The sequence below is a fragment of the Oncorhynchus masou genome, chromosome 24, assembly GCF_036934945.1.
Source record: "Oncorhynchus masou masou isolate Uvic2021 chromosome 24, UVic_Omas_1.1, whole genome shotgun sequence".
Classification (NCBI taxonomy): domain Eukaryota; kingdom Metazoa; phylum Chordata; class Actinopteri; order Salmoniformes; family Salmonidae; genus Oncorhynchus; species Oncorhynchus masou.
This window is the reverse complement of record NC_088235.1, coordinates 88,521,313-88,538,019: the sequence shown is the minus strand read 5'-3', so window position 1 is coordinate 88,538,019 and position 16,707 is coordinate 88,521,313. Positions and strand designations below refer to the sequence as shown.

The 16,707-nt window shown below is 43.7% G+C and overlaps 1 protein-coding gene and 1 non-coding gene across 2 annotated transcripts in view; one reads left to right on the top strand and one right to left on the bottom strand.

Annotated features, from left to right (window-relative positions):
- Positions 1–6,505, bottom strand: part of LOC135511743 (leucine-rich repeat-containing protein 52-like) — a 49,452-nt gene extending 42,947 nt beyond the window's left edge. The window contains exon 1 of the mRNA XM_064933219.1: positions 5,624–6,505. Within this exon, the coding sequence (XP_064789291.1) occupies positions 5,624–6,272 (649 nt within the window). The 5' untranslated portion in view covers positions 6,273–6,505. The remainder of the gene's footprint in view (positions 1–5,623) is intronic.
- A 9,812-nt stretch (positions 6,506–16,317) lies between these two features.
- On the top strand, positions 16,318–16,433 carry LOC135513405 (U5 spliceosomal RNA). Its single transcript, XR_010451526.1, has one exon. It is a non-coding gene; the product is annotated as a U5 spliceosomal RNA (small nuclear RNA).
- Positions 16,434–16,707: the final 274 nt, after the last annotated feature.

Sequence of the window (16,707 nt, the reverse complement as noted above, 5' to 3'; positions counted from 1 at the left end):
TTGTATTCAGTGCTTTCTTTGAGTTATGGACACTTACCACGCTGCATCTTCGTCCGATCCTTACTCCTCTTCAGACGAAGATCTGCCGTTACAGACATGCCTACTCATTCAAGGGTTTTTCTTTTATTTTAAATATTTTCTACATTGTAGAATACCGGTGAAGACCTCAAAACTATGAAATAACACATATGGAATCATGTAGTAACCAAAAATGTGTTAAACAAATAAAAATATATTTTTGTCTGAGATTCTTCCAAGTAGCCACCCTGTGTCTTGCTGACAGCTTTGCACACTATTGGCATTCTCTCAACCAGCTTCATGAGGAAGTCACCTGGAATGCATTTCAATTAACTGTGTGCCTTGTTAGAAGTTCATTTGTGGAATTGCTTTCCTTCTTAATGCATTTGAGCCAATCAGTTGTGTTGTGACAAGGTAAGGGTGGTATACAGAATATAGCCCTATTTGGTAAAAGACCAAGTCCATATTATGTCAAGAACAGCTCAAATAAGCAAAGACAAGCGACAGTCTATCATTACTTTAAGACATGAAGATCAGTCAATACGGAACATTTGAAGAACTTTGAAAGTTTCTTCAAGTGCAGTTGCAAAAACCATCAAGAGCTATGATGAAACTGGCGCTCATGAGGACCACCGCAGGAAAGGAAGACCCAGAGTTACCTCTGCTGCAGAGGATAAGTTCATTAGAGTTACCAGCCTCAGAAATTGCAGCGAAATAAATGCTTCACAGAGTTCAAGTAACAGACAAATCTCAGCATCAACTGTTCAGAGGGGACTGCATGAATCAGGACTGTGTGGTTCCCACCGTGAAGCATGGAGGAGGTGGTATGATGGTGTGGGTGTGCTTTGCTGGTGACACTGTCTGTGATTTATTTAGAATTCAAGGCACACTTAACCAGCATGGCTACCACAGCATTTTGCAGTGATACACCTTCCCATCTGGTTTGGGCTTAGTGGGACTATCATTTGTTTTTCCAACAGGACAATGATCCAACACACCTCCAGGCTGTGTAAGGGATATTTGACCAAGAAGGAGAGTGATGGAGTGCTGCATCAGATGACCTGGCCTCCACAATCACCCGACCTCAACCCATTTGAGATGGTTTGGGATGCGTTGGAACGCAGAGTGAAGGAAAAGCAGGCAACAAGTGCTCAGCATATGTTGGAACTCCTTCAAGACTGTTGGAAAAGCATTCTAGGTGAAGCTGGTTGAGAGAATGCCAAGAGTGTGCGAAGCTGTCATATGTACAATACCGTTCGAAAGTTTGGGGTCACTTAGAAATGTCCTTGGTTTTGTTCAATAAAATAACATAAAATTGATCAGAAATACAGTGTAGACATTGTTTATGTTGTAAATTACTATTGTAGCTGATTTTTTATGTAATATCTCCTTAGGGGTACAGAGGCCCATTATCAGAAACCATCACTCCTGTGTTCCAATGGCACGTTGTATTAGCTAATTAGCTAAAAGGCTAATTGATCATTAGAAAACACTTTTGCAATTATGTTAGCACAGCTGAAAACTGTTGTCCTGATTAAAGAAGAAATAAAACTGGCCTTCTTTAGACTAGTTGAGTATCTGGAGAATCAGCATTTGTGGGTTCTATTACAGGCTCAAAATGGCCAGAAACAAAACACTTTCTTCTGAAACTCGTCAGTCTATTCTTGTTCTGAGAAAGGAAGGCTATTCCATGCGAGAAACTGCCAAGAAACTGAAGATCTCGTACAATGCTGTGCACTACTCCCTTCACATAGAAAGAAAGAGGAGTGAGAGGCCCCGGTGCACAACTGAGCAAGAGGACAAGTACATTAGAGTATCTAGTTTGAGAAACAGAAGCCTCACAAGTCCTCAACTGGCAGCTTCATTAAATAGTACCCGCAAAACACCAGTCTCAATGTCAACAGTAAAGAGGTGACTCCGGGATGTTGGCCTTCTAGGCAGAGTTGCAAAGAAAAAGCCATATCTCAGACTGGCCAATAAAAAGAAAAGATTAAGATGGGAAAAAGAACACAGACACTGGACAGAGGAACTCTGCCTGGAGGGCCAGCATCCCGGAGTCGCCTCTTCACTGTTGACGTTAGAACGCAGGAGTGATGGTTGCTGATAATGGGCCTCTGTCAGCCTATGTAGAGATTCCATTAAAAATCTGCCGTTTCCAGCTACAATAGTCATTTACAACATTAACAATGTCTACACTGTATACACTGTATTTCTGATCAATTTGATGTTATTTTAATGGAGGAAAAAAAAGCTTTTCTTTCAAAAACCCCAAATTTTTTAACGGTAGTGTATATATATTTCCTGAGTTGTTTCATATCTCCAAGATTTAGGACAGACGCTTAAAAGCCTTTTTTCTTATGATTTATTTTTTAACTGTCCCTTTTGCCATTAATGACTGTGTTAGGGGAAAGGGGATATCTAGGCAGTTGTACAACTGAATGCATTCAACACAAATGTGTCTTCCATATTTAAAACAACCCCTCTGAATCAGAGCGGTGCAAAGGGCTCTGCCTTAATCGACATCCGCGTCTTCGGCGCCCGGGGAACAGTGGGTTATCTGCCTTGCTCAGGGGCAGTACGACAGATATTTACCTTGTCAGCTCGGGGATTTGATCTAGCAACCTTTCAGTTACTGGCCCAACGCTCCTACCCGCCAGGCTACCTGCATGTTTTCAATGCCTTTCTATGGGCTTTAGTAGTAAAGACCAAAATCTATATATTTTTTTTATACCTAAAAGGGTCCTAAAATTCCAAACCAATTAGCTAAATCATCCATAGTATGACCATCTTAAACAATTCCACATGTCAGCTTAGCAACCAACGTCTTAGACTCTAAAGAAATAAAATATTGAACAATGCAGGGAATCCAAAGATTGTTCCATCTGGTTAATAATGTATGTAGTTGTTCAAGGTATCATTGACTGCTGATCATAATGAATGGATTTACGGTCTCTCTCTCTCCCCATCGGCACTCTGTGACTTTGTTGGCTGGTTGTGTCAATACATGTTAACACGGACACAAGTGACACATTCTTTACACACACGCAGTGGGGTAAAGTAAGTAAAAATACTTTCAAGTACTGCTTAAGTCATTTTTTGGGGTGTCTGTACTTTACTTTACTATTTATATTGTTGACTACTTTTACTTCATTACATTCCTAAAGAAAATAATGTACTTTTCACATTTGAGCCAAATTGAGCCGTCTGATTTGCTTATTATAAGGAATATGAAATTATTTATACTTTTACTCTTGATACTAAAGTATATTTTTGCAGTTACATTTACTTTCTATACTTAAGTATATTTAAAACCAAATACTTTTAGAATTTTACTCAAGTGGTTTTTTTCTGGGTGACTTACTTTAGTAATAATTCTATTAATTAAGGTATCTTTACTTTTACTCAAGTATGACAATTGGGTACTTTTTCCACCAAAGAACAGACATGCGAGCACATGCACGCTCACACAAACTAAATAAAGTTTGTTGGGGAGCCTTCTCCTTTCAGCAAGTGTAACACGAGTCTATCCCTGTACGGCCAATCCGCAACGTGAACCCTCGTTCACAAAAACATAACATACACCCCAAGCAGCTTGCTAACCATGTTCTTGGTTGGCCGAGGCTTCTCAGGGAAGGTGATGTCACTGTATAATTGGCTAGCTACTTCACATCTGCTATGCTAGTGTGATGAATCCCTTTCATAGCATACAGTAGTGAGATAAGGGGGAGGAGAGGGGAAGGGACAAATTCTGAATGGGCTCTGATTAATCGTGCTAGAAGATGGGGAGCCCAGGTGGAACACACACGCATGCACGGATGCACGCACGCACACACACTCACAGGACGAGCTAAAGATACCGGGAATCTCTTTACATTACACTCTCAGCCCTGCAGTCATAACATGAGACATCTTAAACAACGAAGACACACAGTCGCATACACCAACCGCTAACAAACACACACACGCACCCTCTTGTCCTGACCCCATTCCCTCTCCTCCGACTGTCACTCTGGTTAGTGTACATGGATATGGCTGCAATATCAATAGACATCCATGTAATCCCATACTACGGGAGAGAGAGAAGAGAGAGATGCTTCATCTCAACATTACTGTACATAACAACAATATCTCATCCCTTCTTTCTCTGCATGGTGTCTGGTCAAGTTCAAAGTACCAGTAACTCCCTGTAACCAGCACCTGATGCAGCTGCGTGGAGGATGAATGGTCAAAGAAGAATGACGAGAGAGGAGGAGTGATGAGAGATGTGGAGGAGAGAACCAATGGCACAGATACAGACAGAGAGTTGCGCTGACACTGATAGTGGACTTAGTCAGTACATCTACCCTGGCCTCTCAGGCTTGAACCTGGAACACCGACAAGCCCCTGTACCAAAATGCTCAACGCTCTTCATGAAGGCTACAGTGGTATTCTCACATAGTAGATGAATGGTGGGATGCTCCACTGATCTGTGTGCCAGTAATTAGACTACTATCCTCCAGTGAGTAGGGCTATTATACATGTTCTATTCTCTTTAGTAGACCTAAATCAGTAGGATCCTATTCTGAGAGGAGGCTAACTGACAGGAGAAGCGATGATGTCGTTGTAGGCCTCCTCTCAGTCGTGCTCTCTTGGCAAAGATAGTGTGGAAATTCAATAGACATTGAGGATGAAAACGTCTGCATATCTGCAGAGTTTTGGGAGAGTCATTGGTGTGATGTGAAGGACAGGTGCGAGGGAGTGAGGGAAAGACTGGGGAGGAGAGGGAGAGAGGAGAGGGTGTAAGAAATAGAGAGAGGAGAGTGAGGGAGCGAGCGAGAGAGGGAGGGAGAGAGGAAAGAGAGGAGGGAGAGAGGAGAGAGAAGGGAGGGAGTGCCAGAGTAAAGTGGGAGAGGGAGCGAGAGAGGGAGGGAGAGAGAGAAGAAAGAGAGGAGGGAGAGAGGAGAGAGAAAGGGAGGGAGTGATAGAGTAAAGTGGGAGAGTGAACGAGTGAGAGTCTGTGTATGGGGTGTGGAAGTCCTCTGATCATTGAGACTTCCAATCCAATCCCTGTGCTCCTGTGATGTTACTCACCCTGGCTCAGGCTCTAGCTATGACTCTGTGTGTGTGTGTGTTGTGAAAACAGTGCTGGCGTCCCCGAGTGGGCTGTCAGTCAGGGACTATTGACTGAGCGCCCACCATCAAATTAGCTAAATGAGTTGATGTGACGATAAGCAGTGATAAGACCTTGGAGCATCTCTGGCTCTACGTCCCAGCAGAGGACAACTGCCTGTTTACTCGCCAGAATGGTACAACAACAAAACACACAGTGCAGGTCAACAGTCTAAGCTATAGGTCTAATAACTATCCATCCACACCACCTGAGTGTTAGGACTGCACTTTCTCTGAACATCTGTCAAGCTAGACATTTATTGCAGCTGAATTAAAGACAGTAGGCAAATAAAGTGACATTTATAGGAGCACATGAGCAAGACACTGGCACAGGTCACCCATATTCTATAAACAAACAGAACCACTTAAATCCCCAAACTTGAATCCTGCTTTCTGTACAGTGGTTCACATGCTCACACACACAAAGCCCCCCTGACCTCTCCATCCCCATTCTCACCTTGGAACTTGAATCCTTCTATTTGGACCCAAAGGCAGAGGTCCTCCGTCTCGCAGTCACACCTCCAGGGGTTTCCACTGAGCCCCATGGAGCGCAGAGAGGGCAGGGCAATCAGAGAGCTGATGTTCAGTGTCGTCAGGTTGTTCCTGCTCACATCCAGCACCTGCAGAGCCATGTTCTCTGAGAACGCATCCGGGTGGATCTCACTTAGCCCGGGGTTGTCTGTTAGCCGTAGCATCACAAGGCTAGACAACGGTCCAAACGTCCGGTCCTCGATCTGGGTCAGTGTATTGAAGGACAGGTCAAGGTAGGCCAGCTTCCGGAGATTCCCGAAGGTGGACTCTGAGATCTCCATCAGGGTGTTGTTGCTGACGTCCAGGTATACTAGATCAGACAGGTAGTTGAGTTGCAATGCTGGAAGTTCTCCGATGCGGTTGTTGGAGATGATGAGTTGGCGGGTAGCTAGAGGGAGGTCGTTGGGGAAGAGGGTGAGCTCTTGCCCGGCACACTGGACCACCAGCTGGTCGTCACACACACACCTGTCAGGGCAGCCTGCTGTAAGAGCCGGGGAAGGGGCCACCCCCATCACGAAGATAAAGAGAAAGAGTAGCCGGAGAGAGTGAGCGCTTGGAGCGGGTAGGAGACGCATGATGAAGCAGCCCAGGGTGTCATGAACTCGGGCTGAGTAGGACCAGGAGGACACCCCAGGACCAGCGCTCCCCTCCGGGCATCCTGCATGGGGCTGCGGGACTGGGGGTGCGGCTAGACGGCTACTCTGGAGGACCGAGTCCGGTTGCGACTTCTGCTGCTGTCTGGAGGATTGGATAGTGGTTATATCCAAACTCTCTTTCTTCCCCTCTCGCTCCAAATGGATAACCGTCTCTAGCTCACTCACACGCACGTCCACAAGACGCCCGTGTTAATTACGAAGGTGACCCTACTGACGGACGCGCTGGTCAGGTGGTGAGAATCGCTGAGGCTTATCAGGTTCTCCAGAAAGGAGAGTAGAGAGAGAAGAGAAATATTTGATAAAACAGAGTCTGTCACTCTTTTCTGTTATTGCCTCGGTATGTATTTATTTTAAGTTAGTTGTCTGCGGCAGAATGCATTGTTCGTTTATAGTTTCCAAACTGCTGGATGGTGAAATTCCAGGAAGTGATTCCTCCGCTTCCTACTAAAGAGAGTGGTGTGTAATACTGCCTGTTTTAATGGATTTGTAATAGTTCAATAATCACCGTCTGTTCTGCGATGTCACTTGCTAATCCGTTATTCCGGAGCGCGAATGCAAGTGCGTCCATCCCTCATCTGCCTGCTCGGCTGGTCTGGCTGCATGTGTGTGTTCGCTGCTCTGCTCTCTCTTTTTGCAGCTGGGGGGGGGGGGGGGGGGAGCTGCAGTGTGTGTGTGTCAGCAGTCTCTTCATCAGACTGTGTGTGATTCGCTGCCACACAACTTAGTGACGTAACCAGGTGTTCAGTAGGGGCACATGGGTAAAATCACTGGGGGAGCCATGCAGTGGCGACCCGTCATTCAGGGCAGGTGGGGCTTTTATCAAAATAGAAATAACAAAAATAATAATATATATATATATATATATATATATATATATATATATATATATATATATTATTACTTTTTTTTGGGGGGGGGGGGGGCTTGCCTGATTTGCATGTTATTTTGGCATTAATATGAGTCACATATCAGTTTGAAAACAATGTAAAACATATATATATACATATATATATATATATATATATATATCACTGAGTTAATAAAGCCGCATACAAACACGGTCTCTTTTTCTTTGATGACAAAATTTACCCATGAAGGACCACCGCACCACCTTCCTGTTCAAGTGAGCACATCACAACAAGGTGAGTCCAAAAATGTCTTATATGCTGCTGCATAAATGATGTAATATGCCAGGGAGATATACTGTAGCTAAGAAAGTAAGACTAAGTGTCCCTAAACATCAAATTTGGGATAGGGTTAAAACAAAATCAACTCCACGGTTTAGCTTGAATGATTAAGGTTAGGGCTTTGGCGCTGCCTGTGACTGTCAAGCAAATAACTGTTGGTCTAACGGTAATTGAGCGTTAATTAACAACACATTTAGCATCTTCTGGCTTACATTTTAAAAAGTCTAATAAATCCATGTAATATAGTCAACACCTTCACCATTAAATCCATTATTTATTTTAGACAGGTCTGAAGAAACATGATAAAAAAGAAAATGTAGTCTATTTCAAAAGAAAAGAGTACTCTGAGTTGTCCTTATGTTTGGTCCTGATGTGGCTATGCAAATGGCTGTGGGCTACGCTAGTTCATTTAGCAGACAAGATTTGCTTAGAATTCCGTGGCATTATTTTATAGTATGAAGAATACAATTGAACAAAGCTGAATAAAATATCAATATTTTCTCCAAATGATTTGAGGTTTCTATTCTGTGTCAAGCGGTTAACAAAGAAATAGGTACTCCTTTATGCTTAATTTAGAGTTATTAATGTAACTTTAGTTGTTCTACAAACATTGGGCTATATGTTTAGATTTTTTAATACAGTGTAGGTCTGCTTGATGAGAGACTAATGATGATTGGAAAAAGTTGCTTGAACTGCTTAGTGTTTTGCGCAGGCTGGACACACTCCAATAGTCTCTTATTCACAATTTGACAAGCACTTGATAATGCCTCTTTGTGGCTGTAATGCACAATAAAAAAATCCACACATTCAATTTATAGCACACACACACACACACACACACACACACACACACACACACACACACACACACACACACACACACACACACACACACACACACACACACACACACACACACACACACACACACACACACACACACACACACTGTCAACTGATCTGGTCTTTCTAACAGGCTACAAATTAAGACAGACACATCAGGGACGCAACTGCCCGCATCCTTATCCAATTCCGAGGTGCATAAGATTTTAGATGAACTGTCCACATTTTCTTTTCATCAGCCAAGATGAGTAGGCTTTACTAACAGCAAAAACACTAGTTACAGTTACAGTAAAAAATGATCTTCCCCAAACTTAAAACTCAAGCGCTGCTTAAACAGTATATGCAAGTTAGGCTCTACACCGGATTCATGTGCTTAATTTTAACTTGTTATTTGGCCACTTTAGTTGTGATACAAATCTTATTAAAACATATGAGCTTGGCTACATGATTGAACAAATTGTACAAAAAATAATTGTTTCTTATGCTGGGCATCATTTTCATATGCTAAGTAATATATGTGTGACATTTGTTCTGATTTAGAATGAACCATTATCATGCATATCGAAAGGGGCAGCGGAAAAAAAAAATACATGTAATCTTTGCACTTAATTAGCGAATGGATGACGCCTTTCCCCGTGGTTTATTTTCACGCCAGATTGTAAAGATAAGCAATGTGCTAAATATTAGGAAAGTTGATAAATAAATATAGTAGGCCTAGCTTACAGAAAGCTGATCCTCCTCTTTTTATTAGCGGCCATCACTCTGTTGTTTTCTCCCACAATTACATAGCCTATAGAAATCAAATCAAATTTTATTAGTCACATGCACCGAATACAACAGGTGTAGACCTTACAGTGAAATGCTTACTTACGAGCCCCTAACCAACAATTCAGTTTAAAAAAATACAGATAGGAATAAGACATAAAAGTAACAAGTAATTAAAGAGCAGCAGTAAAGTAACAATAGCGAGACTATATACAGGGTGGTACCGGTTAGATGAGGTAATATGTACATGTTATTTATTTATTTATTTCACCTTTATTTAACTAGGTAGGCTAGTTGAGAACAAGTTCTCATTTGCAACTGCGACCTGGCCAAGATAAAGCGTAGCAATTCGACACATACAACAACACAGAGTTACACATGGAATGAACAAAACATACAGTCAATAATACAGTAGAACAAAAGAAAACAAAAAGTCTATATACAGTGAGTGCAACTGAGGTAAGTTAAGGAAATAAATAGGCCATGGTGGCGAAGTAATTACAATATAGCAATTAAACACTGGAATGGTAGATCGGCAGAAGATGAATGTGCAGGTAGAGATACTGGGGAGCGAAGGAGCAAAATAAATAAATAAATAAATACCAGTATGGGGATGAGGTAGGTAGATAGATGGGCTGTTTACAGATGGGCTATGTACAGGTGCAGTGATCTTTAAGCTGCTCTGACAGCTGGTGCTTAAAACTAGTGAGGGAGATGTGAGTCTCCAGCTACAGAGATTTTTGGAATTCGTTCCAGTCATGGGCAGTAGAGAACTGGAAGGAAACACGACCAAAGGAGGAATTGGCTTTGGGAGTGACCAGTGAGATATATCTGCTGGAGCGCGTGCTACGAGTGGGTGCTGCTATGGTGACCAGTGAGCTGAGATAAGGCGGGGCTTTACCTAGCAGAGACTTGTAGATAACCTGTAGCCAGTGGATTTGGCGACAAGTATGAAGCGAGGGCCAACCAACGAGAGCGTACAGGTCGCAATGGTGGGTAGTGTATGGGGCTTTGGTGACAAAACGGATGGCACTGTGATAGACTGCATCCAGTTTGTTGAGTAGAGTGTTGGAGGCTATTTTATAGATGACATCACCGAAGTCGAGGATCGGTGTAGGTCGAGTTATTTAAGTGACTGCATAGATGACAACAGAGAGTAGCAGTGGTGTAAAGAGGGGGTGAGGGGTGGCACTGCAAATAGTCTGGGCAGCCATTTGGCTAGATGTTCATGAGTCTTATGGCTTGGGGGTAGAAGCTGTTTAGAAGCTTCTTGGACCAAGACTTGGCGCTACGGTACCAATGTTGCACAACATGAGCTTAGGGGCTCTCATGAAGTGTTTGATTAGATATTTGAATATATTCACATTGATGGCCGAGTGATTAGAGCGACAATAGAGTACGGAGTACGGAGTACGGAGTACCAGAAAGTTAGAAAGTTTGGTAGGCTATTAATGACCAGCAGCAGCAACAGAGCTTGGAGAAGCCTAACTACCGTAACTAAATGGTCATGTGGAATTTGACTGCCTTCATCACTAGTGACCGCCGGTGTGGCGATAATACGGTCACTGCAATAGCCCTAGTTAAGGTAAGGGTTAAGGTAAAAAAATAAATAATGAAAGAGTGCCTAGATCTGCTTTTGAAAATGCGACACTCAGAGCCAGAGCTCGCAGCTTATGCCCAACCACCACCCCGTCCACAACTCAAGCCTACGTGATGGTAATAACGTCCACTGTTGGCCCTCGCGGCTGGTTTCGAAGTCATCTCCCGATGTCCTGCTTACCTGGATGGATGTCAAATTTTGCAGTGGATCTTGAGCGACCTGGCTGCACAGACACACCTAGTATCCAGCAGTAATAGGACACCACCCTCTGGCATGGTAGAGATATTATTATTATTATGACGGTGCTTTATTGCTAATGGACAGTATTAACAGCAAGGGCATATACAGTTACAGTTAACATCCCCCCCTCACACATAACAGTATCTAAAAGACTGCAGTGGAATAGTCACAACCCTAACCCCTTAACTATAAACACTTACAGTATACCAGTGATTCATATGATTGTGTAACGTCTATTAAGGTACATTTAGAGTAATGCTTCGCTTTCCTTCCATCGTCTAGTCCACCCACTACAGGCTGATAACCCTCTCTCTTCCTTTTTGTGTCTGTGTATGTGTGTCTCTGGGTATATGTGTGTGTGTCAGGTGTGTGTGTGTTTATCAGGGTGTCGGGTGAGTTGGGCAGTGAGACGTCTTCACTATTTAATGAAGGTGGGGGCAGTGCCGTCTGTCACAGGAATGATGCTGGCTCTGGCACTAGGCCTGAAGGGGTCCACTCTGCTGGCATTACTGGAGGTGGAGAGAGTCATCACTCACCCTCTCCTCTATCTATCTCTGCCTTTCACTCAATCTCTTCAAAATGAGAAATACAGCTCTTTCTCTCTTTGTTTGTTTCTAACTGAGTAATTATCTCTCTTCTCTACATCTCCATTCCTCTTTCCCTCCTGTTCTCTTTGAGGCTCTGCCTCTTGTCTTTGTGAGCATGTGTTCATCTACATCATTCTAATGTAATTGGAAGTGGAGCAACTGCGTCTATCACTCACGCGGATTACTACACTAAACATAAACTGCAATATATGTGTCTAGACTATACACTACTATACATTAAACACTGCACTATACCTCTACACACTATACATAATCACTGCAATAGAAGAAACATACAAGGCTACAAGACAGCACATTGTCTGTGATCAGAGAAAATGTAATGCATACAAACCAAACAGATGGACTGTTTATTTAGCCGACAGCATGGAAATGGTTTATTTAATCCAGAGCTGAAGAGCAATGCACAGGCCACTTATGAAGACCTCGGGTAGCTATTAAATCCATGATCATAACATTGCTCCTTTTACTGTAATTCAGATATACTTTCCGGTTTGGTCCTCATAAAGGTAGCTTGATGTGAAACATTTCCCAAATGTTCTGCTGACTGGCTAAATCCTCCATCTGTGTGAAGGTGGCAGTTCTGGGAAAACACAGACTTCATTAGTATAGACGTGTGTAGACCAGCACCCTAGCCCAGATGAGCGGCGTGTGTGTTCCACGGTTTCATCAGAGTATGTTAATCTAGTGCTCCCTATTTCTGTTTAGTTTGATGGAGAATGCGCTCCCATAACACCAGCCCAACCCCCACAAACACCGGGCGGCAGGCAGGCACCACTGTTTCATATGCTCTGAGGTTATATACAAACAGATGAACCAGTGTCTGAATACATGTTCTGTTTCTCTGTATGGATAACCAGACGAGAATTGACATGCATAAAGCATACCGTAAAGCTCCAGGTGTGCGAGGGAGTATGCGTGTATATCTTCCGTGTGTGTAGGTGTGTAGGTGTGTGTGCTAAGTGCGTTTGTATGTGTGTGGAGTTACAGTCTCATATGTCTCACATGAAAGTTCAGACGTGAGGGTCAGTCATGCTGTAGAAAGAGAGAGATCTGCCCTGAGCAGAGCAGTGAAATCCCCCTGACAGAAAGGCCACTCGCTGTCTGACTCAGACCCAACATCGTGCCCTCTCACTTGGTCTCCCTCCCTACTCCAGCCTAAGGCTTTGATTGAATGGAGGCTTTACAGCAGCATACAGAGAGTCCTACCCCCACATTCACAACCTCTTCCCTGGCTAGAACTCGCTACCCTAGAGGGGGCTAGGGCCTGAGGAGAGGAGGAGGGTGAGATGAGGGAAAATGGGAAAGGAAAGAGTTGAGAGAGAAGAAGAAAAATAAGAAATGGGTGTGGAGACAGGTGAGACTATGTTTATCTCCCCCTGAGTACTGCAGTCTGTTACTGGCACTGGGGATAATAGAGGAAATGGACCCAGCCCACTGGAGAAGCCACAGCCAATAGCAGGTTGAGGCAAAGTGGACCCAGAATGTGTCTACAGTCTAAAGGATATGATGACTCATTAGGTAGAGGCTGGCAACAAGAGCAAAGCACCCCTCTAGCTAGCCCTCTGTTACTACACTGACACTTACAGTATAGGAGGAGAGCAGCAACGCTGGGCAATGGCTAACCACATTCCTCTGTTGTGTGTGTCTGAGCGACTGGGGCCTGTCTGGTACATGTGTGGGAGGCATCAAGAGGTCTCTGTGGTGTGTGAGTGCAGGTGTGTGTTTAAGGGAGGGTTTGTGCTTCTAAGAGATGGCTGTTTGTGCCGCCTGGTGTATGTGGATTCCTAGGGGAGATGTGTGTGTTCCTGTTGGAGAGGTGTATGTTTGTATGGGCAGTGTGCATATATGTTCCTGCCATGACTGTGTGTGTCCCAGGCTGGTTGTCGGCAGAGAGGGCAGTGTGTCCGTCTTGACATTGCCAGGCTAGGGTGCAGCAGGGAAGGCCAACAGAAGGTGTGACCATAGGGTAATGTGGAAGGCGGGTGGAGACAACTGTCAAACTCAATGAAACACACAGGACACACCTCTTCCTCCTCATCTTCCTCCACATTCTCCTCTCTCTGACATAGGGTTGTGTCTTTGCTGTGTGGTATCATTCCTGTCACCTCTGGCTGGTCTGAGGTCAGTGTCAGAGCCTCTCTGAGTCTCTGCGGGTCAGTCTCTGTCTTAAGGTCACTTAGCAAGGATCAGTGAGTCACGCTCTCTCTCTTTGGTTCCCAGTCTGTGGTGTGTCTGCCATGTCCTGTTAGCATTTAATGTGTTGTCTGTCAGCATGTTGTCTGTCTGTCAGCTGGGCTGGTGGTGTCCTGGTGAGAGGCAGACTGGCTGTGTCAGTGAGAGGACATCAGGATCAGTGTCACACGCACACACACAGACAAGCACGACAAACCCGCACAAAGACATAGGCACACACAGCAATTATCAGTCTTGCTAAGTTTTCCATTCAGGTGCACATTACACACACTCAAAAGTTCACCAGCAAAGGAGAAGAAAAAAAACACACTGAACCCAATGCAAGTCCAAACCAAAGATCACTCTCAGATTCACTCATAGAATTCCACTGGGTAACCCTGCAGGGAGAGTTCAGTGTACACACACACACACACGCGCGCACCTTCACACTCTCCTCTCCGCTATAGTGTCTTTAACATAGTGTACTCCAGCAATACAGATTTAAAAAAGGTTATACAGGTGGAAACTAACTGATATCACATGCAGTGAGGGCAAACACACACACAGACGCATGCACGCAGACATGTTGGCATTTGTTGTGTCACTGGACTCAGGTGGGCTGTATAAATGCGTAAGCTGCAAATACGTGTTTAATAATTCACTGTCAGACTAGACGGGGGCAGCCGCACGGAAAACCCTTACCTCAACACAGTGCATTGTCTCAAACAGGTATGTGTGCATGGCTTGCTCCAGATTGTGTATTAACCCATGTTCAGAGGAGATGAAACTATGTTAGAGGATTTATGGAGGCTACCTGCTGATAGATGACCAATAAACACCTGGATGACAGACAGACAGTCTGTCTGCCTGCCTGCCTGCCAGCCTGTCAGTCTGTCTGATTTGTGTGTGCCTGCATGTCAGTCTATCTGGTATGTGTGTGCATGTCTGTCAGTCTGTCTGGTATGTGTGTGCATGCCTGTCAGTCTGTCTGGTGTGTGTGTGCATGCCTGTCAGTCTGTCTGGTGAGTGTGCATTCCTGTCAGTCTGTCTGGTGTGTGTGTGCATGCCTGTCAGTCTGTTTGGTGTGTGTGTGCATGCCTGTCAGTCTGTTTGGTGTGTGTGAGAGAGGGAGAGAGATAGAATCAGAGGGCTGGCTGTAGGGGAGAGAGAAGGAAATAGAGAGGGTGATCGAGAAAGGCAAGCGGCTGGTTGTGGGACAGAGAGGGAATGGAGAGAACGAGAGGGAGAAAGTGATAGAGAAAGGCAAGGGCTAGTTGTGGATGTGGGAGTATAATTAAGTCCAGTACTCTGTTTCTCTGCAGGCTGCTGCATGGAGCTGGAGAACTGCTGATTCAGGAGAGGGAGAGGGAGAGGGAGAGGGAGAGAGAGAGAGAGAGAGAGAGAGAGAGAGAGATGGGAGAGGGATAGCTAGAGCGGGAGTGGGTGAGAGAGATAGGAGAGGGAGAGAGAGGAGGCCAAGAGTTACTCTAGAGTGTGTGGAGTAAAATACAGTAACAGCGACTGTAGAATGCCAGGTTATTGTGAATGGGATGATGCCATCTAAAGGACAAAGCAGAAGTGCACTTTATAAAATCAATCAAAGCTGTTAATGTAACCATCACAGCTAGTGTTCCATTCATGAAGAATATAGTATAGCTTTAATTTAGTTTGCCCCAAAAATGCACAATGTTAATGTGCTTTAGCAATATTATATATAGAAATCCATGTTCCTAGAAAACAATTTGATTTTAAGTAGAAATTGAAGAAAATAGATCATAGGCAGGCACATCATCACAATACCTATTTTGCCAGAATAAGAAGCCATTCAGCATAAGGTATTGCCTTTGAAAAGAATTGTGTTTAAGTGATTTGGGTAGACTTTTCTTTAGGCCTATTGGGCTAGTGAGCTAATTAAGCGATATCCAATGCTTTGCTGTGTTTTTCAGGGTAGTAGGGTAATCCATAAATCAAACTGTTTTAACAGGTTGCCAGAATATTTAACAAAAAAAAAACGTTTTCTTCGTTGAGTTACTGTTCGACTTCTAAATTGACACATTGTTGCAGACAGCGGTTACACGCAATTGTAAAGCCCACTAGTTAAATGTTCTGATTTGTGAACAAGTTGCTTGCGGGTCTCAATGGCGCATGCTCGATGTAGAAGTGTTATAGTATTTCGTTCCGGTGGCAAATTGTTTCTAACTTTGAAAGTAGACTTTTGATTCTAGCTAAACTTTTAGGACAAAAAATGTTCTCCTTTTTGCTGAAATTACGCTGGTGTTGCAGATTATACTATTTTTTCTAGGATTGAACGGGGCAAACCAGGGAGTGATTTTATAATGCCCAGCGTGCATTTCGTTTGTGTAAAGAATGAATGAACTTACCAAGCATTGACACTTATAACACTTAACTCTTCATTTGTATTGGGAAACTGTAATATCTGTGTGTGTTGTATCGGCGATTTTAAGATATATTTTTTTTCTCCATTAAACCACGATTGTGAATCGTAAGGCCGAGAACTCGGTCGGAACAGTGTCCTTACTGTCAGTAGTACACTCTGGTTTCTCTTCAGATCGCATAAATCTTTCGCCTTTTACTAAAGATTTCCGTGGAGAGGAACATTATGAGTATCAACTAATTTTTTGATGCCTGGCCTCACGGCTGGGCTTACAATAATTGTTAATAACAAACTGTTCACAGTTCCAGTTCTTTGTGGTTATCCTCTGAGATTGTGTTTTGCCTGTGTGCTCTATTCACATACTGTCTTGCATTTGTGAACTTCCATCTGACGTCACAGCTCATGGTTGTCCCCCCATTGTATGTTTTAAAGTTAATTTCTTAGAGAAAATGTTGCAGTTGTAAATCAAGCTCTACATATTTTTGCGCCCTGGGACACTAAAGCAACCGCTTTTGTCGCTTATGCCTGGACAGGTCTTCTCCAT